The sequence below is a fragment of the Trichechus manatus genome, unplaced genomic scaffold (genome assembly GCF_000243295.1).
Source record: "Trichechus manatus latirostris isolate Lorelei unplaced genomic scaffold, TriManLat1.0 scaffold00221, whole genome shotgun sequence".
NCBI classification, from domain to species: domain Eukaryota; kingdom Metazoa; phylum Chordata; class Mammalia; order Sirenia; family Trichechidae; genus Trichechus; species Trichechus manatus.
The window spans coordinates 3208308-3227812 of NW_004444157.1; the positions used below are offsets into that span (position 1 = coordinate 3208308).

Here is a 19505-nt window from a genome sequence, read left to right on the forward strand (position 1 = left end):
GGGATAAGAGTACCTGATCTGCCTTTCAAATATTTCCCAGAGGGCATAGGAGAGGGCATTTGCCAGCCCAGTAAATTCCTTGGAGTTAACTAATTGAGGGAGTTTCTGAAAAAGAGGAATGCACTGACATGGGGCCTTCCTGTGCTTTGGTTAATAATGAGTCACTCATTGACTATCTGAATGTTCGATCACAGGAGTGGCCTTTTCTACAGCCAAAACGGTTCTGCAAGTATCCAGTCTTCACCCCTGCACAAGGTAAGACACATCCAAGCCCACATGGATCACATCAGACTATACTATTTATTTATATCCTATTGCAATAAGCACATGCAATTAGCCAACAGCCTCTTTCTCAAACTACACTTCTGTTGGGTCCACAACTTTCCCTAGAAAGAGAATGCTCCTGGTGGTTTTCTCCAAAATCAACAGCAAGAAGGATCTATTAAATTGGATGATAGGGTGAAGGACAGTCATCTCAGGCTGGTCCAGGAATCTGTCTTCATGGACAGCTATACCTTCAGTTCCCTTTTCACCAATGTCCAGTACTGCCTTGTGCGCAGCCTGCAGGGAAAAACAAACACTGCTGGTCCCTTAAAGAAACAGGAACAGTCTTTGGGAGGGTCTAGAAGCATGTAAGGAAAAGGAAAGATGCCACTATCCCTGTGCTGTACTCTGCTGATGGTGATTGAATGTGAGAGCTTCTCAGCTAAGTGTAGGTAAATGAATCTCTGGTGGTTTTAGGGGCCAGTTGTCAGGAAACTACCTCTCTCATTATGGCCCTCTGCCTCTCCCCCACCTCTAGGGCTGTATCTCACCAGAGCAACTTCTGACCATTAAGCTCTGCTATCAGAGTAATTTCAGAACATGAACGTTGGGAATGGAGAAATTGTGTTACAGTGACTTGTTTGGGGTGACAAGAATGACTCTTAATGAGCCTGGCCTAGTGACAGTCACGCTGCCTCTCTAGGCTTTGGATTCCTCATTGGTAAAATGAGTGATTTGAATTGACTCACAAGGTCCCTTCTATATCAAGAAATTCAAGGATTCTAATCTATCAACTTACATTGGAAAGTTTCAGCCCATTGCCTTCTGCAAGTCCAGAAAAATCAGCATGGTCAGTAAAGGCATCCTGGATGCCCATTTTCAGAAGGATGGCTCCAAGGTCATATGTGGCAGAAATGGAAAATTTTGGAACAAATAAGTCAACCCACCTGTGGAAACAGGGGCGGGACACATGACCATCACCACGCCAAGCTCATGATGCCCTCCTTCTCTCACTCACCATGGTATTACTTTGGGCTCTTCTCCTCCCCTTGACAACCACTGACAACCATTGCTGTGTAGTTCAACACATGGCACAAAACCACAGATGTTATTCTGGGAGAAATGAGCTCTGGTTCAGCCAATGTCGGGCTGTAGCACTGTGAGTAATGAGATAGATCTCCCTTATAATCAAAAAGAAACATGGCTGGGGTGTTGGACAAAGTTGGGGAGCCAGTGGTGTGAAGGTCAATGAGTAGCACCCAGGGAAGCTCATGGTTTTCCATACTGCACTTTGAGCTCAGAATAGCTGCCCACAACTCTTAACATCCAAGTATCATCCATCCCCCAAGCTCTAGTTGGTCTCTAGGAAGGCATCAATTTACTACCTGACTGACCTTGGAGAGCTCATTTTATCTTTCTAGCCCTGATTTTCTAATTTTTAGAATGCAAATGATATCACTACCTCTTTTGCAAGTTTGTTGACGTACTTAGATCACCAAGACAAAGTATATAAAGTGCCCTGCAAACAGCCTGGCACATGGTATGTTTTCAACATGCTCAAGTGGTCCTCACACAGATATTAGGTGTTTCAGAGTGACTCTCCTATCTTTGGGTTTTCATTGAACTCAGTCTCAGGTGCACTGTTATGCCCACCCTCCACCCCTCACAACCTCTAAGGCATTTACCCCTTCTGAAGTAAGCCGTTCCACTTCTTCAGTGTTTTAGATGACATGGATCCTTCCACCCACTCCATCTGGCCCTCCTTCGGAAGGACAAAGAGCGCCAGAGCTTTCTCACTGTAGTCCATTTGCAGCACTGTGCAGTTAAGCTCCGTATCTACCAGATGATAGTACTGTTCCATCTGGTGCATCATGGGCACTTGCACTGTGGTTGTCTTGTCCACTAAGAAGCTGGAACCCTCTTCTGTTTTGGATGAATCGAAAGGATTTGCCCACTGTGCTTAAAATACAGAGAGAAATGAGGTGTTTATTTCAAGCCAGAATTAGTGCCTACATGAGCTTTTTTAACTTATCTCACTCTAGTAATTAAGGCAGAGGTAGGTACCAACTGTCAACTAGTTTTACAAGTGAATAACTAAAGATCAGGAAGAGAAAGTGACTTGACTATGGTCACCCAGTGAGCAGGTGGCAGAGCCAGGTGTCACACTCAGGGCTGTTGGGCTCCATGGTCTGTATTCAAAACCACTATACTTACACTAAACCCATCAAAGCCACAGTTTCCTCTTCTGTAAAAAGGTATAAGGACATCCAACACACAGGGTGAAATGAGACAACAGATCTGTTCACTCCTCCACTAAACGTGGCTGAGATGTGCTGTAGACTCAGGAGAAATCATTTGGGCACAGCACCTTCAGAAAAGAGTCAAACGATTCTTGTTGTTACAGGCACCGGCTTTGGAGTCAGACAGACCTGGCTGGAAATACCAGCTCTGAAACGTATTAAATATGTGAAGCTTTTGTGAGGAATAGATGAGACAATTGTGTAAACCACAAATGTAGCATGGTGCTTGGTACATAGACACTGCAGAGTATATGATAGAAATATTCATGTAACATGCCCAAGAGTACACAATAAGCAAGGGTCACAGTGGGGTTTAAACCCAAGTCTGTCTTCCTGCAAGCCCAGAATTGTTTGGGAAATGTGATGTTCTAGCCAGATGTGAGCAGGATGTTTATGCCATTGTCACCCACCTCCCTGAAAGTGTCCTCTCCCTAGAAATTTCCTGGGCTCATCCACAGAGTTGTATGTCTTTCCTAGGAGAGGCAGCACTATGTGCAGCTATACCCAGTGGAGCAGGTCACTTTGGTATGAGGGACATCTGCTGGTGCCAATGAGAAAAGACCATGAGCTTACTCCCCACAAAACCTCCCCCCAAAAGTTATATAAACACTACCTTGAAATAGACATCTTACGGTCTTACCTTTAAAGTAAATATAGTTCACCAGGACCATGATGGTGTTTGGTTTGAGGTTTCGGATGAGGCTCACAACTTTCCCTTTGGTTTGTTTCTCCACATGACTATTGATCTCCTGCTTGGCTGCAGAAACATCGGAGAAGTCGGTAGATAAGACTTCAGTCTCATAAAGGCTCTTGACATCATCCAAGAATTTTGCCAGTGGTTTCAGCTGCTTCCCAATGAAGAGGGCATTTCCCATATGCAATTCCAGCTCCTTCTTTGGAAAATTCAGTGAACAGATGAGGTGCTGGAAGCCCTGCTGGATCTCTGCTATTGGGGTGACTGTGAGATTGAACCCCAAGCTTTCCAGGATCTGAGTTTGGGTGCTGGAGCAGGCCCCAAGGGAGAGCATGGCCAAAGCAGCAGAAATGCTCACAGGGGAAAAGAAGATATTCTGATTTGGGGTCTCCACAGTGAATCTCCGGTACAGGTTGAATGCAAAGTCGGCATTGTTGGATGACATCTTATAGAGAGTGACATTTTGTTGGGGGGAATGGCAGGTGGTTACTTTGCCTTCAGAGCTGTTAGGTGATGTACAATGGATTGTCACATGAAGCCCAAGTAACAAGAAAACCAGATAGAGGGATGGTGACATTTTGGGAGGAAAGTAATCTATATAAGAGATGAGAAGAGAGAACCATTGGGAAAGGTTAAATGGATGAAACACTCTCTAAGCCAGAGACACATAATAATTATCCATCATTATTAATAATAAGACAATAGCAAAAAAATGATAGTGTGCTCACCAGGGACTGAGTGGAGGCCTCTCATTCCTGAAAAACTGATGACATATCTAATGGGAGCAGTAAGTAGCAGAGGTAGCTTGCCAGGACCACAGAAATCAAGAAATGGATTTTTGTTCAGATATAACAGGGACATTATTAAAATACTGTGAGTATACTAAATTTATGGAAATTGTATCACTTTCTATTTGAAACAGAGACAGCCTTTTGGAGAGAGAGGCAAAACACTCCCTGTGCATACATTATTCTTTGTATATTAGAAATCTGGATTGTGTTATTTTTTTTTTTTCCTTTTCAATTTGTCATTTTCCTCAGATAAAATCTATAAAAGATGAGATGAGAAAACCTCTCTACTTTCTTTGGCTTAAAAACAGGAGGATAATTTTCGTAAAATATGTGTAGCTGCAGTGGAAGGGTGATAGTTTATGTAGTCATGCACAAGGTCATGAGCTGAAATCCATTCATTTGTGTAACACTTGGAAGCCGTGGAAGTACTTCCAAACAACAGGAAGATGAAAATGTAACTGTGCATTTTAGATCTCTCTCACCATCAGTATCATCTAAAGAGTCATTTATAAATTGTAAGACATCTTAACATCCATGCACATTATTTTTAAATTATTAGAGAGGGATCCAGAAAGATATACTGTAAGGTGCTCTGAAGAATGGAATGCAATGGAATAAAAGGGTCAGCTGTGGAACCCCCAATGACAGTGGTCATGAGTGGCTAGAAGGAAGAGTACCATGGAGTCGGGACAGGGCTCCTTCTTCAGCCCTCCATCCTCTTCCTGGGTTATCACATTCACTTCCAGGAACTCAACTTCCACCTCATAAAAGAATATCTCTAGTCCAGAACATTCTTCTGAGTGTCTAGCTATTTCTCCAGCTGCCTAATGTATATACCCTCTAGAACATTCCATATTCACTTCAATCTCAAAGTTTCCAAAGGTTAAACTCACCATTTCTCTACTCTTAAAACCTTCTCCTTCTCCTTCATTCCTCATCTCTGTCTACTGATGTCATGTCTGAAACCTAGGAGTCATCCCAAGGGCTTCCCTCATTCTCCTCATCTAATCAGTCATGATGCCCTATGAATACCCATTGCCATTGAGTCGATTCTGACTCATAGTGACCTTACTGGACAGAGTAAAAATTCCCCATAGGGTTTCCAAGGCTGCAAATCTTTACGGAAGCAGACTGCCACATCTTTCTCCCGCGGAGCAACTGGTGGGTTCAAACCACTGAGCTTTAAGTTAGCAGCTGAGCACTTAACCACTGCGCCACCAGGGCTCCCTACCTCATGAATAAAACAAAAACAAAAAACAAATCTGCTGCCATTGAGTTCATTCCGACTCATAGCGACCCTATAGGACAGAATAGAACTGCTCCATAGGGTTTCCAAGGAGCCCCTGGTGGATTCAAACTGCCAACCTTTCGGTTAGCAGCCGTAGCTCTTAACCACCACGCCCTATGAATACTACCTCTTAAATACCTCTCAAAATTTCTACCTCATCTCCATCTCTACTGCCACTGCTTCAGTTTATGGCCTGAACTACTGCATCAGCTCCTAGCAGGTCACACTGCCTCCAGTCTCTCCACTCCAACTCTCCTGCTTCCACAACTCTCTCTAATCTCCACATTGTCACCAGGGTCCTCTTTCTGTAAAAATCACCAAGGCTAGTAGGAGGCCAATTATTAGATGACCATGTATAGACCTTGGCCGCAAAAGCTAGGAGTTCAGAGCTCATAGGGATTTGGGACTCTGACTGCTGAACGAGACGTTCAAAGTAACCAAAGAGAAAAAAGTACTTACAGCACACGACCAAGAAGCCACTTGCATCTTTCAGAAAGCAAAACCTTTCCATCTTTATAATGTGCCCTGTATTGCAAAACTAGAACACTTGTAGTTACTCATTAACCCTGCGATGATATTTCCAAAGCCAATGCCCAAAACCAAGGCCGAGAGGAACAAAGTGAAAAATGATAAGGATGAAACTTTGGATGATTGCTTTGGCTGCCAGATCGTTCATCTATAACAAAAGAGAAAAAGGATTGTCAGAGCTGTGGGAGGTTCAGGTTCATGCCAGCAAAAGTGTCTCTTCAGCAGGCAGAACAAAGGCCATGGGCAAAGGTGACAGGAAGCAGCAGGAAAAAGACTGTTCTTACAATCATGGCCAAATAGTGCTGTGATCGGCCGACTTTGGAAGGAAAGGAGCACACAGGCAGAGGCTAGGTGAGCCTCTCATAGGGGTGTGGTAGAAATTATTTATACATTGGCCAGGAGGAGATGATGTCAAAGCTAGCTTCCTACTCTAAGCTTCTGATGCTCCACACATATATGTCTACTTAGGGGAACAACCATTCCCATCCTATGGTCACTAAAATTCTGTGCACCATTCCCTGGGCCACATGACTCCAAAAGAGGGTGCAGAAGAATCCAACTCATTCAGTGTTAACTGTGTACCAACAAAACACAAAGAAGCTGTGTGAGAAAAGAGCACTGGACTCAGTCAGAGACCTGGGTTCAGTCTTGGCTCTACCACCTTCTAGCTCTAGTAGTAGTTGTAACAATAGCAGCAGCAGCTACTCCTGCTGATTGAGTATTTACCATACGCAGGGCATGATGCAAAGCATCTGGGCATCTGGTTCCAACAACATCTTGCTTTAGGACTACATTAAGGATGTGCATGTGTTAAGTGTGTGCTGAGGGGTGGAGGCAATGGGCATACTTTGAGCTTATTCCAGATGTAGTCCATGACAAGACTTGGAAGCTCAGACTTTACCGTTAGGGCACTGGGAAGCCCCTGGGAGATCTTTGACAAGGCAGATAAGGGGTAATTATGCTGCAACATTGTTTCTCTCAACTAAGGATTAACTGAGCTCCTAGTATGTGGAGGGCACCACACTGGGCAGTGAGGTTTCAGAGGTGAGTGGTAAATATTGGCCCTGAATCTACTGGATCTTTCTAACCACCTGGCACCCACTATCCTAACTTGAATAGGAAAGGGCACACCTCACATACAGGATGATCACTGATGTGTGTGTCACACAGCAAGTCAGTGGCAAGCTCAGGTCTCCCGACTGTGAGGCCAGTACACACTCACTCCTAGTAATACAACACAAAGTTGGCTCTCTCAACTACTGCAAGTCCCTTCAGAAGAAACAGGAAAAAAGCTATCTAAAAAGAAAACATCCAGACCTGTGCCCTCTGGTGGCATAGTCAGACAATCACATAGCCTTGTTTTCTGCTGCATCTGATTCAGCTGAGTTTTGCTAACAGCTAGTAACTGCAAGGCCTATCTCTGAAATACAAAAAGGTCATCCCTCTCTCCCAGGCCCCCTGTCCTGTGCTCTGGAGTCAGAGGCACTAGACTTGTGCTCCTGTCAGGTCTCTGCCACGTAGTAACTCTGTGATTTGGGCAAGTTACTTAATATGCCTGAACCTCAGTTTCCTTACCTTTAAAGTGGAAATGCTAATAATCCCCATATCATGTGGTTATTGAGAGTATCCAATGAAATTTAAAGGTGATGTCCTATCACAGTGCTTAGCACATAGTAGGTATCCATCAGCTGTTACTTCCTTGCCCTCTCATCTGCTATAGTGATTCTCTTTCTCCATGTCAAGCTTCCAGGATTCCTGGGCTCCATCCCCTACCCCCAAGACTGTTCAGTTTTGTTCACTAGAAATGCATTCTCCTTAAGAAGAAATTGATTGTTAAGGTGTAAGATCTTCTTAAACAAATGTATATTTAACACAATAATTTGTCTTGTATAAAGCTGCTGAAGTGTGGAGCCAGCACATTGAACACAGAATCCCTAGGAAGTGTTACCATGTCAATAAATTCAATCAGATCTAAAATTATGTATCTTCCTCTTTGGATGAACAATATTGTAATCAATTGCCACACAAATTCTTCAGAGTTTCAATATCAAGAAATAAAATATCAGTTTAAACTTAGAAAAATAAAGATAAATTTTAAGGTAACCACAAAGGAAGCTAACAAACCTACCCATCAAATTAAAAAAGAAGAAAAACATAAAGACTCAGCAAACACAAAATCAACAATAATGAAAAAGATGAAAAGAAAATACATAAAAATGACTCAGCACAGAAAATTAAATGCAACAAAGAAATCGTCAACAGCACAAAAAAAATACATCAAAATGACAGCACTAAACTCATACCTATCAATATTTACATTGAATGTAAACGGACTAACCTCACCCATAAAGAGACAGAGAGTGACAGAGAATGGATAAAAAAAAAAAAAAAAAACACGATCCACCTATATGCTGCCTACGAGAGACACACCTTAGACTCAAAGACACAAACAAACTAAAACTCTAAGGATGGAAAAACATATATCAAGCAAACAATAACCAAAAAAGAACATAAGTGGCAATATTAGTCTCTGGAAAAATAGACTTTAAAGTAAAATCCACCACAAAGGATAAAGAAAGACACTATATAATGATTAAGGGGTCAACACACTAGGAGAACATAACTATAATAAATATATACGCAACAAATGACAGGGCTCCAAAATACATAAGACAAACTCCAACAGCACTGAAAAGAGAAATAGACAGCTTCACAATAATAGTAGGAGACTTCAACACACCACTTTCGGTGAAGGACAGAACATCCAGAAAGAAGCTCAATAAAGACATGGAAGATCTAAATGCCACAATTAACCAGCCTGATCTCATGAACATATACTGAACACTCCACCCAACAGCAGCCAAGTATATTTTCTTTTCCAACGCACACGGAACAGTATCCAAAATAGACCACATATTACGCCACAAAGCAAGCCTTAACAATCCAAAACATCAAAATATTACAAAGCATCTTTTCTGAACACAATGCCATAACAGTAGATCAGTAACAGAAACAGCAAGGAAAAAAATCAAATACGTGGAAACTGAACAACACCTTGCTTAAAAGCTACTGGGTTATAGAAGAAATCAAGAACAGAATAAAGAAGTTCATAGAATCAAATGAGAATGAAAACATATCATACCAGAACCTTTGGGACACAGCAAAAGAAGTGCTCAGAGGTCAATTTATAGCAATAAATGCAAACATTCAAAAAGAAGAAAGGGCCACAATAAAAATATTAACCCTTACAACTCAAACAAATAGAAAGAGAGCAGCAAAAGAAGCCCTCAGGCACTGGAAGAAAGGAAATAATAAAGATTAGAACAGAAATAAATGAAATAGAGAATAGAAAAACAATCGAAAGAGTCAATGTCTTAGTCATCTAGTGCTGCTCCAACAGAAATACCACAAGTGGATGGCTTTAACAAAGAGAAATTTATTCTCTCACAGTCTAGTAGGACAGAAGTCCAAATTCAGAGCATCAGCTCCAGTGAAAGGCTTTCTCTGTCAGCTCTGGAGGAAGGTCCATGTCATCAATCTTCCCTTGGTCTGGGAGCGTCTCAGTGCAGGAACCTCAGGTCCAAAGGACACGCTCTGCTCCTGGCGCTGCTTTCTTGGTGGGATGAGGTCCCCAACTCTCTGCTTGCTTCCCTTTCCTTTTATCTCTTGAGAGATAAAAGGTGGTGCAGGCCACACCCCAGGGAAACTCCCTTTACATTGGATCAGGGATGTGACCTGGGTAAGAGTGGTGTTACAATCCCAACCTAATCCTCTTTAACATAAAATTACAATCACAAAGTAGAGGACACCCACACAACACTGGGAATCATGGCCTAGCCAAACTGATACACACATTTTTGCAGGGACACAATTCAATCCATGACAGTCAACAAGACCAAAAGTTGGTTCTTTGAAAAGATCAACAAAATCAACAAATCATTGGCAAAACTGACAAAAGAAAAACAGGAGAGGAAGCAAATAACCAGTATAAGAAATGAGATGGGTGATGTCACAACAGACTCAACTGAAATAAAAATGATCATAACAGAATACTATGAAAAATTGTACTCCAATAAATTTGAAAACTTAGAGGAAATGGACACATTTCTAGAAACACACTACCTACCTAAACTAACACAAACCGAGGTAGAAAAGCTAAATAAACCCATAACAAAAGAAGAGATTGAAGAGGTAATAAAAAAAAAAAAACTCCCCCCCAAAAAAGCCCTGGCCCTGACAGCTTCGCTGGAGAATTCTACCAAACTTTCAGAGAAGAGTTAACACCACTACTACTAAAGGTATTTCAGAGCATAGAAAAGGAAAGAATACTCCTGAACTCATTCTATGAAGCCAGTGTAACCCTGATACCCAAGCCAGGTAAAGACACTAAGGAGAAAGAAAATTACAGACCAACATCCCTCATGAACATTGACGCAAATATCCTCAACAAAATTCTAGCCAATAGAATTCAACAGCATATCAAAAAAATAATACATCATGACAAAGTGGGATTCATACCACGTATGCAGGAATGGTTCAACATTAGAAAATCAATAAATGTAATCCATCATATAAATAAAACAAAAGATAAGAACCACATGATCTTATCAATTGCTGCAGAAAAGGCATTTGATAAAGCCCAACACCCATTCCTGATAAAAACTGTCAGCAAAATAGGAATAGAAGGGAAATTCCTTGACATAATAAAGGGAATTTATACAAAGCCAATAGCCAACATCATTCTAAACAGAGAGAGACTGAAAGCATTCCCCTTGAGAACGGGAACCAGACAAGGATGCCCTTTATCAACACTCTTAGTCAACATTGCGCTGGAGGTCCCACAGAGCAATAAGACAAGAAAAAGACATAAAGGGCCTCCAGATTGGTAAGGAAGAAGTAAAAGTATCCCTATTCACAGATGATATGATCTTATACACAGAAAATCCCAAAGAATTCACAGGATAACTACTGAAACTAACAGAAGATTTCAGCAAAGTATCAGAATAAAAGATAAACATACAAAGTCAGTTGGATTCCTCTAAACCAACAAAGAGAACTTCAAAAAGGAAATCACCAAATACCATTTGCAATAGTCCCCAAGAAGATAAAGTACTTAGGAATAAATCTAAGTAGAGACTTAAAAGACCTATAAAAAGAAAACTACAAAACATTACTGCAAGAAACAAAAAGAGACATACATAAGTGAAAAAAAAAATACCATGCTCATGCATGAGAAGACTCAACAATGTGAAAATGTCATTTCTACCCAAAGTGATCTATGGATACAATGCAATTCCAATCCAAATTCCAACAGCATTTTTTACTGAGATGGAGAAACAAACCACCAACTTCATATGGAAAGGGAAAAGGCCCCAGAGAAGTAAAGCATTACTGAAGAAGAAGAACAAAGTGGGTGGCCTCACACTACCTGATTTTGAAAACTATTACACCACCACAGTAGTCAAAACAGCCTGGTACTGGTACAACAACAGATACTTAGACCAATGGAACAGAATTGAGAATCCAGACATAAATCCATCCACCTATGAGCAGCTGATATTTGACAAAGGCCCAAAGTCTGTTAAATGGGAAGAAGACAGTCTGTTTAACAAATGGTGCTGGCATCACTGGATATCCATCTGCAAAAAAATGAAACAGGACCCATACCTCACACCATACACAAAAATTAACTAGAAATGGATCGAGGATCTAAATATAAAAGCTAAAACGATAAATATCATGGGAGAAAAAGTAGGGACAACACTGGGAGCCCTAATACATGGCATAAATAGTATACAAACCATAACTAACAATGCACAAATACCAGAAGAGAAACCAGATAACTGGGAGCTCCTAAACATCAAACACTTATGCTCATCAAAATGCTTCATCAAAAGAGTAAAAAGAAAACCAACAGATTGGGAAAAAAATTTTGGCTATGACATATCTGATAAGGGTCTAATCTCTAAAACCTACAAGACACTGCAACACCTCAGTAACAAAAAGACAAACAATCCAGTTAAAAAATGGGCAAGGATATGAACAGACACTTCACCAAAGAAGACATTCAGGCTGCTAACAGACACATAAGAAAATGCCTGTGATCATTAGCCATTAGAGAAATGCAAATCAAAACTATAATGAGATACCATCTCACCCCAACAAGGCGGGCACTAACCCAAAAAACACAAAATAATAAATGTTGGAGAGGTTGTGGAGATATTGGAACTCTTATGCACTCCTGGTGGGAATGTAAAATGGTCCAACCACTTTGGAGAAGGATTTTGTACTTCCTTAAAAAGCTACAAATAGAAATACCATACGATCCAGCAATCCCACTCCTAGGAATATATCCTAGAGAAATAAGAGCTTTCACACTAATAGATATATGCATACCCATGTACATTGCAGCATTGTTCACAATAGCAAAAAGATGGAAACAACCTAGGTGCCTATCAACAGACAAATGGATAAACAAACTATGGTACATACAGTGGAATACTAAGCAGCGATAAAGAACAATGACAAATCAGCAATACATCTCACAGCGTGGATGAATCTGGAAGGCATTATGCTGAGTGAAATTAGTCAGTCCAAAGGGACAAATATTGTATGAGACCACTATTATAAGACCTCAAGAAAAGGTTTAAACACAGAAAAAAGCATTCTTTGATTATTACAAAGGTGGGGAGTGAGGGGAACAGGAATTCACTAATTAGATGGTAGACAAGGATCAACTTTGGTGAAGGTAAGGGCAACACACAATCCAGGGAAGTCAGCACAACTGGATCAAAGCAAAAGCTAAGAAGTTTCCTGGACACGTCCAAACACTTTGAGGGACAGAGTAGCGTGGGCTGGGGGCTGGGGCCCATAATTTTGGGGAACATCTAGGTCAACTGGCATAACAAAGTTTATTAATATTCTGCATCCCACTTTGGTGAGTGGCATCTGGGGTCTTAAAAGCTTGCGAGCAGCCATCTAAGATGCATCAGTTTGTCCCATCCCACTCAGAGCAAAGGAGAATGAAGAACACCAAAGACACAAGGAAAATATTAGCCCAAGAGACAAAAAGGCCACCAGAGACTTCATCAACCTGAGACCAGAAGAACTAGATGGTGCCTGGCTACCACCAGTGACCGCCCTTACAGGGAACACAAAAGAGAGTCCCTGAGGGAGCGGAAGAAAAGTGTGGAGCAGAACTCACATTCACAGAAAGAGACCAGAATTAATGGTCTGACAGAGACTGGATGAACCCTCAAAACTATGGCTCCTGGATGTTCTGTTAACTCAGAACTGAAGCCATTCCCAAAACCAACTCTTCAGACAAAGATTAGGCAGGACTATAAAACAAAAAATAATACATGTGAGGAGTGTGCTTCTTAGTTCAATCAGATACAGAAGACCAAACGGGTGGCTCCTGTCCGGAGGCAGGGTGAGAAGGCAGGAAGGCACAGGAACTGGTTGAATGGACACAGGGAACCCAGGGTGAAAAGGGGGAGTGTGCTGTCACATTGTGGGGATTGCAACTAATGTCACAAAACAGTATGTGTATAAATTTTTGTATGAGAAATTAACTTGAGCCATAAACTTTCACTTAAAGCACAATTTAAAAAAATTCAGAGTTTTGTTGTTAAAAATGCTCAAAGTTCCTCAGGTTATTTTTTGGGGGGGAGGGGGTGGGAGTGTGTCTGTGTGTGTATGTAAGCATTTTTCTCCCAGTCCAGACAATATTTGACCCTCAACTCCTGTCTGGGGGGAAGTGATAGGATCATAACTCTAGTTATAGGTCTGGAGACAATAATGAGTATGGGACAGTGGCATTAGTAAAATTGTCTTCCTCTTGCAATTAAGTCTTACAGGCAAGGAAATTACTGGGTCTTTAAGCAAAAGAGAAGTAGCCTCATTGGACAAACAGAGGGAATGCTTCTGCTGGAAAAGGAAGCTAAATGGGCATTTTGGTCTAGAGTTTCTTTCAATTCTCTCAATTTTCCTAGTCTTGAGTTCTCACTCTGTTTATTTCAGTGACTAACTTTGACAAAAGTGGTTTGTCAAGGCTGGGATACGAACTAATTCTGTAATTTGGTAATTCACAGGATCAAACGTGGCATTTACGTTTTAGCTAACTTAGCCCTCTACCTGCATTAGCTAAGAAATTCTATGTGCATGTTGCCTGGCTTCATTTATTCCATGTGCCCTTGAGCTAAGAATTTAGGATTTTGAGCTTGTCATTCTTTTTGTAAGTTTTCTAGTGCCATCAGAATCTTACATATCATCTCACAATCTTTGAATTCCTTATATGCTTCAGACTTATCTATGGCAACACTGAAGTCCTCCAAAGACTTACCATGCCAACCAAGCTGCCCCAGCTGCCCTAACAGCAAGAAGCGCAGCCACCCCAGCTGCCCTGCAGACCCACAAGCATGAGATTAAGTATATCTCATTTTGTGCAACTGAAATTTGTGAGTTTTGTTACATACAAATACTTACTGATGAAACCTGTCTTCCAAAATAAAGTCAATAATTGTATTCGAATCAAGGTTCTTTAGTTAAAAGCACCTAGATCATTCTTAAAGCCATACATGATGAGAAGATCATCCAAATGTGTACAACAAGAGGAGAACAAAGAGCAGAACGAGAAACATTTTTTTAGGTACGGGCCAAGTTAGAAGAATTCATTGTTACATCACTACATAGGAGGTATTGAGTAAGCAAATGTGTAATGAATGGAAATTGCTGTAATGATTTAACAATCAAGGAAGATCTTCTATTTTCTTCTATTTTAGAAAACAGTAAAAACAACAACAACAAAAAAGTTTCTTCCTTTCAGAGGCCTACTTAATGAGTTGCTTTGTCACTTCATGCCATATGGGCTGCCATATTCCCCCTCCATAATATAAATGAGGTTTTCAACAGGCTTTAGCCCTACTAGACCAGATAATCAACTTCAAGTTTCTACAATATACTTAAATTTTATTGCATGAAACCTAACTCCTGATATTAATGTCTGTGTCAGTCAGAGTTCTTGGCTCCAAGTAACAGAACCTACTGCTGGCTAGCCTAAAGAGTAAAGGCATTTATTGGAGGATATAAGCCTATAAAAAAAATTAAGAGGAATGCCAGGGAAGCTTGCTCTTTTTGCCCAGGAGACAGGGACAGAGGTATGCATCTACCCTGATTCAGGGATATTGGTTAATGGTTTTACTGGATCATCAGAGACTTGGAGTGACACTATTGGAAAACATATGATAAGGAGGCTTGGGAAAAAGGTATGTGGGCAGACCACTGCAAATAGGCACAGAGTGTGAATGCTCACCAAAGAGCAACCTTAGCAGAGGATAATTTTAATAATCAGTGGATAAGATGATACATTCTGTAGATGTCAGTCAGCCTCTTTCCCTAGACATCTCTAGCCTTGTCTGATGGGTTCATGAAGAAAGTGGCCACATCAGCTGGAGGAGAAGTTATACATGGGCTCAGCAACATGACTTCCACTCACCAAGGCCAATCTGGCTACAACCACTGCAGATATCAACACAGAGCCCCCAATATGGCACCATTCCCCAAGGAGACTAGCCAGCTACCTGGTGTCAGATCAGGTACTTTGGACCACTTCCATCATTGAAGAGGCAATTTTTTAAAAATCTCACCAGAGTAAACACTTAATCCAATGTCCTATGATTTAGGTCAATGGAAAACTACAGTAACACATAAAAGCAAGACACCTAATGGCTCAGACCTTTCAGGAATCAAGGTTTGGGTCACTCCATCAGACAAGGAAACTTGACCAGCTATGGTGATTGCTGAGGGCAAAGGTATATGGAATGGGTAGTGGAAGAAGGTAGATAAATATACTTGTAATCATGTGGCCAAGTGACAAAACTAGGACTTTAACAGTTATGCATATTTCTTCTTTATTTTCTTATGAACAAGCCTGTGTCTATATTAACATTTTATTCTTCCATCTTCCTATTCTCTTATTTCTTCCTATTTACATAAGAAGTTCAATGTAGTTAATTTTATATTTCAATATATATGTTATAGAATATCCAAGTGGACTCAGAAGAAGAATAAAAGTCACTAGAAGATGGATAAAGAAACGTATTCTCTTTTGTGGAGAAGTTCCACATGTTTTCAGTTGTACATGGGATAGTTGAATCAGGATAAGTGGGAGCATGGCTTTAATTTTGTCTTTATTTGGAAGTGAAATATGGTTTAAAGAAGTGTGTATGAGTGCCAGGTTCACAAGGGCTGGACTATAGTAGCTTTGTAATGTGTCAGTTTGACTAGGCTGATGGTCACACATCCGGGGAAGGGGAGGGAGAATTACTCAACAAACGCTGCTGTATGTTGCTATTTAAAATAAAGTCCAACAGAAATTTTAATCTAAAACAATATGCCAATATTAATCCTATATGGATTAAGTAATTGAATGTAAAAATTCAGATGACTTCCGAACAAAAAGAAAATACAGAACAAAATTTAGAAGTTTAAAAGGAAAACATCAAAAAAGAACTTGTTTATTGCTTTTTCAACATAAAAATGAAAAACAATTAGAATCACTAACAAATTTACGATGCAAGAAGCAACCTAGGAAAAATGGTTTCAGCAAATGGTTAATATCCTGAATACAATCCCATCATATCCTATCCCCTCTCTCAAGCTTGACTTAAGGCAGGGAGTAAACTCTAGCCCAGTCAGCCAGGGAAGAAGAAAATCAAAGGGTTCACTCTGAAGGCCCAAGAGACTAATCAATCACTTCTCTGCAATAACTCAAGAATAGAATAAAGTTATTGTTGACATAATGTTATGGATTGAATTTTGTCCACCAAAAATAAGTGTTATAAATCCTCACTCATATACTGTGGATGTAATCCCATTTGGGAATAGGGTTTTCTTTATCAGTGTAGGGTGTGTCTTAAACCAATCACGTTAGAGAAATAAAAAGAGCAGATAAGGCACAGAAGCAAGAAAGCACAGATGGGGGAAGATAGTTGCCACATGTCTTAGTCATCTAGTGCTGCTCTAACAGAAGTACCACAAGTGGATGGTTTTAATGAAGAGTTTATTTCCTCATAGTCAAAGTAGGCTAAAAGTCCAAATTCAGGGCATCAGCTCCAGAGGAAGGCTTTTTCTTTCTGTCGTCAGCCTTGTTCTCTTCGGTGTTCTCCTGGCTTAGGAGCTTCTTTGCGCAGGAAGCCCGGTCCAAAGGACGTGCTCTGCTCCCGGCACTGCTTTCTAGATGGTATGAGGTCCCCAACTCTTTGTTTGCTTCCCTTTCCTTTCATCTCTTGAGAGATAAAAGGTGGTGCAGGCCACACCCCAGGGAAACTCTCTTTACATTGGATCAGGGATGTGATCTGGGTAAGGGTGGTGTTACAATCCCACCCTAATCTTCTTTAACATAAAATTACAATCACAAAACGGAGGCCAACCACACAATTCTGGGAATCATGGCCCAGCCAAATTGATACACACATTTTTGGGGGGACATAATTCAATCCATGACACCACACCACATGAAGATCACCAAGGAATCAAAGAACAGAAGCTGAAAAGAGAAAAGTACCTTCCCCCAGAGCCAACAGAGAGAGAAAGCCTTCCTCTAGAGCTGGCACCCTGAATTCAGACTTCCAGCCTCCTAAACTGTGAGAAAGGAGCCCTGGTGGCCAGTGGTTAAGAGCTAGGCTGCGACCCTAAAGGTCGGCAGCTCTGCAAGAGAAAAAACTTGGCGACCTGCTCCCTTAAAGATTACAGCCTGGGAAACCGTATGTTGTTATTGTTGTTATGTGTTGTCGAGTTGGTTCCAACTCATAGTGCCCCCATGCACCACAGAAAGAACCACTGCCCAGTCCTGCGCCGTGCTCACAATCGTTGTTATGCTTGAGCCCATTGTTGCAGCCACTGTGTCAATCCATCTCGTTGAGGGTCATCCTCTTTTTCGCTAACCCTGTACTTTACCAAGCATGATGTCCTTCTCCAGGGATTGATCCTTCCTGATAACATGTCCAAAGTATGTAAGACATAGTCTCACCATCCTTGCTTCTAAGGAGCATTCTTCCCTATAGGGTCGCTACGAGTTGGAATTGACTCGAGGCACACATCAACAACGAACTGTGAGAATATAAATGTCTGTTCATTAAAGCCACCCACTTGTGGTATCTCTGTTATAGCAGCACTAGATAACTAAGACACAAAATAAAACTTTATACTTGCATAGTATTTCACAATAGGAAAAGAGCTTTCACACCCATTAGAGCAAGCTTGTGAAGTAGCTGGGGAATCATTATCCTAACTTGACAGGTGATAAAACTGAGGACTAGAAATAAGAAGTCATATCAGGGAGCAAGTGTTAAAACCAACTCTAGACCACAGATTGGGTTTCTTCCTCAGTTTTGCTGTACTGAAGAAAAGTTTGGATTAGAGGTTTTCTATATTCCTTTAAAATTTTAAACCAGTGATTAGTTAAAACACCCTGCTCCCTTCTTGAGGGAGGACAAGAGGCAAAATTTAAAAAATTGAAATTTGGTTGGAGGTGATACAAAGGATTTATTGATGTTATTTTCCTAAATGTAATATTACTTAAATCATTTGCTTTGCCTTTTTAAAAAAAGTTTTCATATTTACAAAACATTTTTCTTTTCAGAATAAATATAAAACTGTGGTTGATTTCTCCATAATTTTAAGAATTATTTACAACAAGTTCTTGGCTAAGTGAGGCTGAACACAACAAAAAGTCTTAAGACTCCTGACTCAAAAAATTATTCTAGAAAACCTACCTTTTTAATGTCTGTCATGTTTGCCTTTAAAGGAAGTATCTCAGCTTTCTTTATTCATTCTTTGGAGGCTTGAAGTGAATTTGACAGAGTTTATTAAAGAGCTCGCAGTCCTATTTTTAACATTTTTTCAACTCTCCATTCTGACTGCCTGCATCCATTTCAACTTTGAGTGTTCTTTTCTAAGTAGATTTGTTTTTGTTGTTAGATGAGGTGGAGCGGATTCCACTTAGAGCGAACCTGTATGACAGAACTGCCACATATAGTTTCCTAGGCTGTAGTCTTTAGGAGAGCAAATCCCCAGGCCTTTTTCCCTGCAGAGCAGCTGGTGGGTTCAAACTGCCTTTCGGTTAGCAGCCGAGCTCTTAACCATTGTACCACCAGAGATGCGTCCAAATTTTTTTCTCTCTCCTTCTTCCGGGAAGTTTTTACACAGCTGAGATCTAAGCTATACAAGTTTTTTTATGACTGTCCCTGCGGGCATGAGGGGCCTCCAAGCGGAAATGGGGGAACAAATCACAGTTCCCGTGCCCCAAGGCCCAACTGTATTGGAACACTACAGTTTTTCCGACTATGGTAAAATCAAAAGGACAGAACTTGTGTGGATATAAAAGGTAGCCCAGGATCCTAACTCAAGAGAAAGAGACGAGACCCGAACTCTAGAAGGTGAGGGACTGAATGATTCATTGGAAGGAGGACCTGTCAATCCTCCCTCTCAGCAAATGAGCTTATAGTTCATGGCCAAGGGAGGCGGGCTTTGTTGACCTTTGGTAGCCCCGCCCCCATCACCCACCAAGCAGAAGCTTTCTGGCCTGCTCCGCTGTCATCTCAGGCACAGTCTTGGTGGGACACTCCCTGGGCCAACCG

At 41.0% G+C, this 19505-nt stretch overlaps 1 protein-coding gene across 1 annotated transcript; it reads right to left on the reverse strand.

The window, feature by feature from the left end:
• Window positions 1-287: 287 nt before the first annotated feature.
• Window positions 288-5907, reverse strand: SERPINA7 (serpin family A member 7). Its single transcript, XM_004388914.2, has 5 exons — window positions 5797-5907; window positions 3205-3852; window positions 1950-2223; window positions 1064-1211; window positions 288-561 (listed from the first exon to the last, which is right to left on the reverse strand). Exons 1-5 carry the CDS (start codon window positions 5846-5848, stop codon window positions 358-360), a joined length of 1326 nt encoding a protein of 441 aa, XP_004388971.2. The 5' UTR covers window positions 5849-5907; the 3' UTR covers window positions 288-357.
• Between the last annotated feature and the right edge of the window lie 13598 nt (window positions 5908-19505).

Excerpts from the sequence above, each read along its gene's own strand:
- SERPINA7 (XM_004388914.2), bottom strand. The coding sequence starts at position 5,848 with ATGGAAAGGTTTTGCTTTCTGAAAGATGCAAGTGGCTTCTTGGTCGTG. Across the intron at positions 3,853-5,796 it reads TGGCTTCTTGGTCGTGTGCT|ATTACTTTCCTCCCAAAATG; the intron begins GTAAGTACTTTT and ends TCTCTTATATAG. Across the intron at positions 1,212-1,949 it reads AACGGCTTACTTCAGAAGGG|GTGGGTTGACTTATTTGTTC; the intron begins GTAAATGCCTTA and ends CTGTTTCCACAG.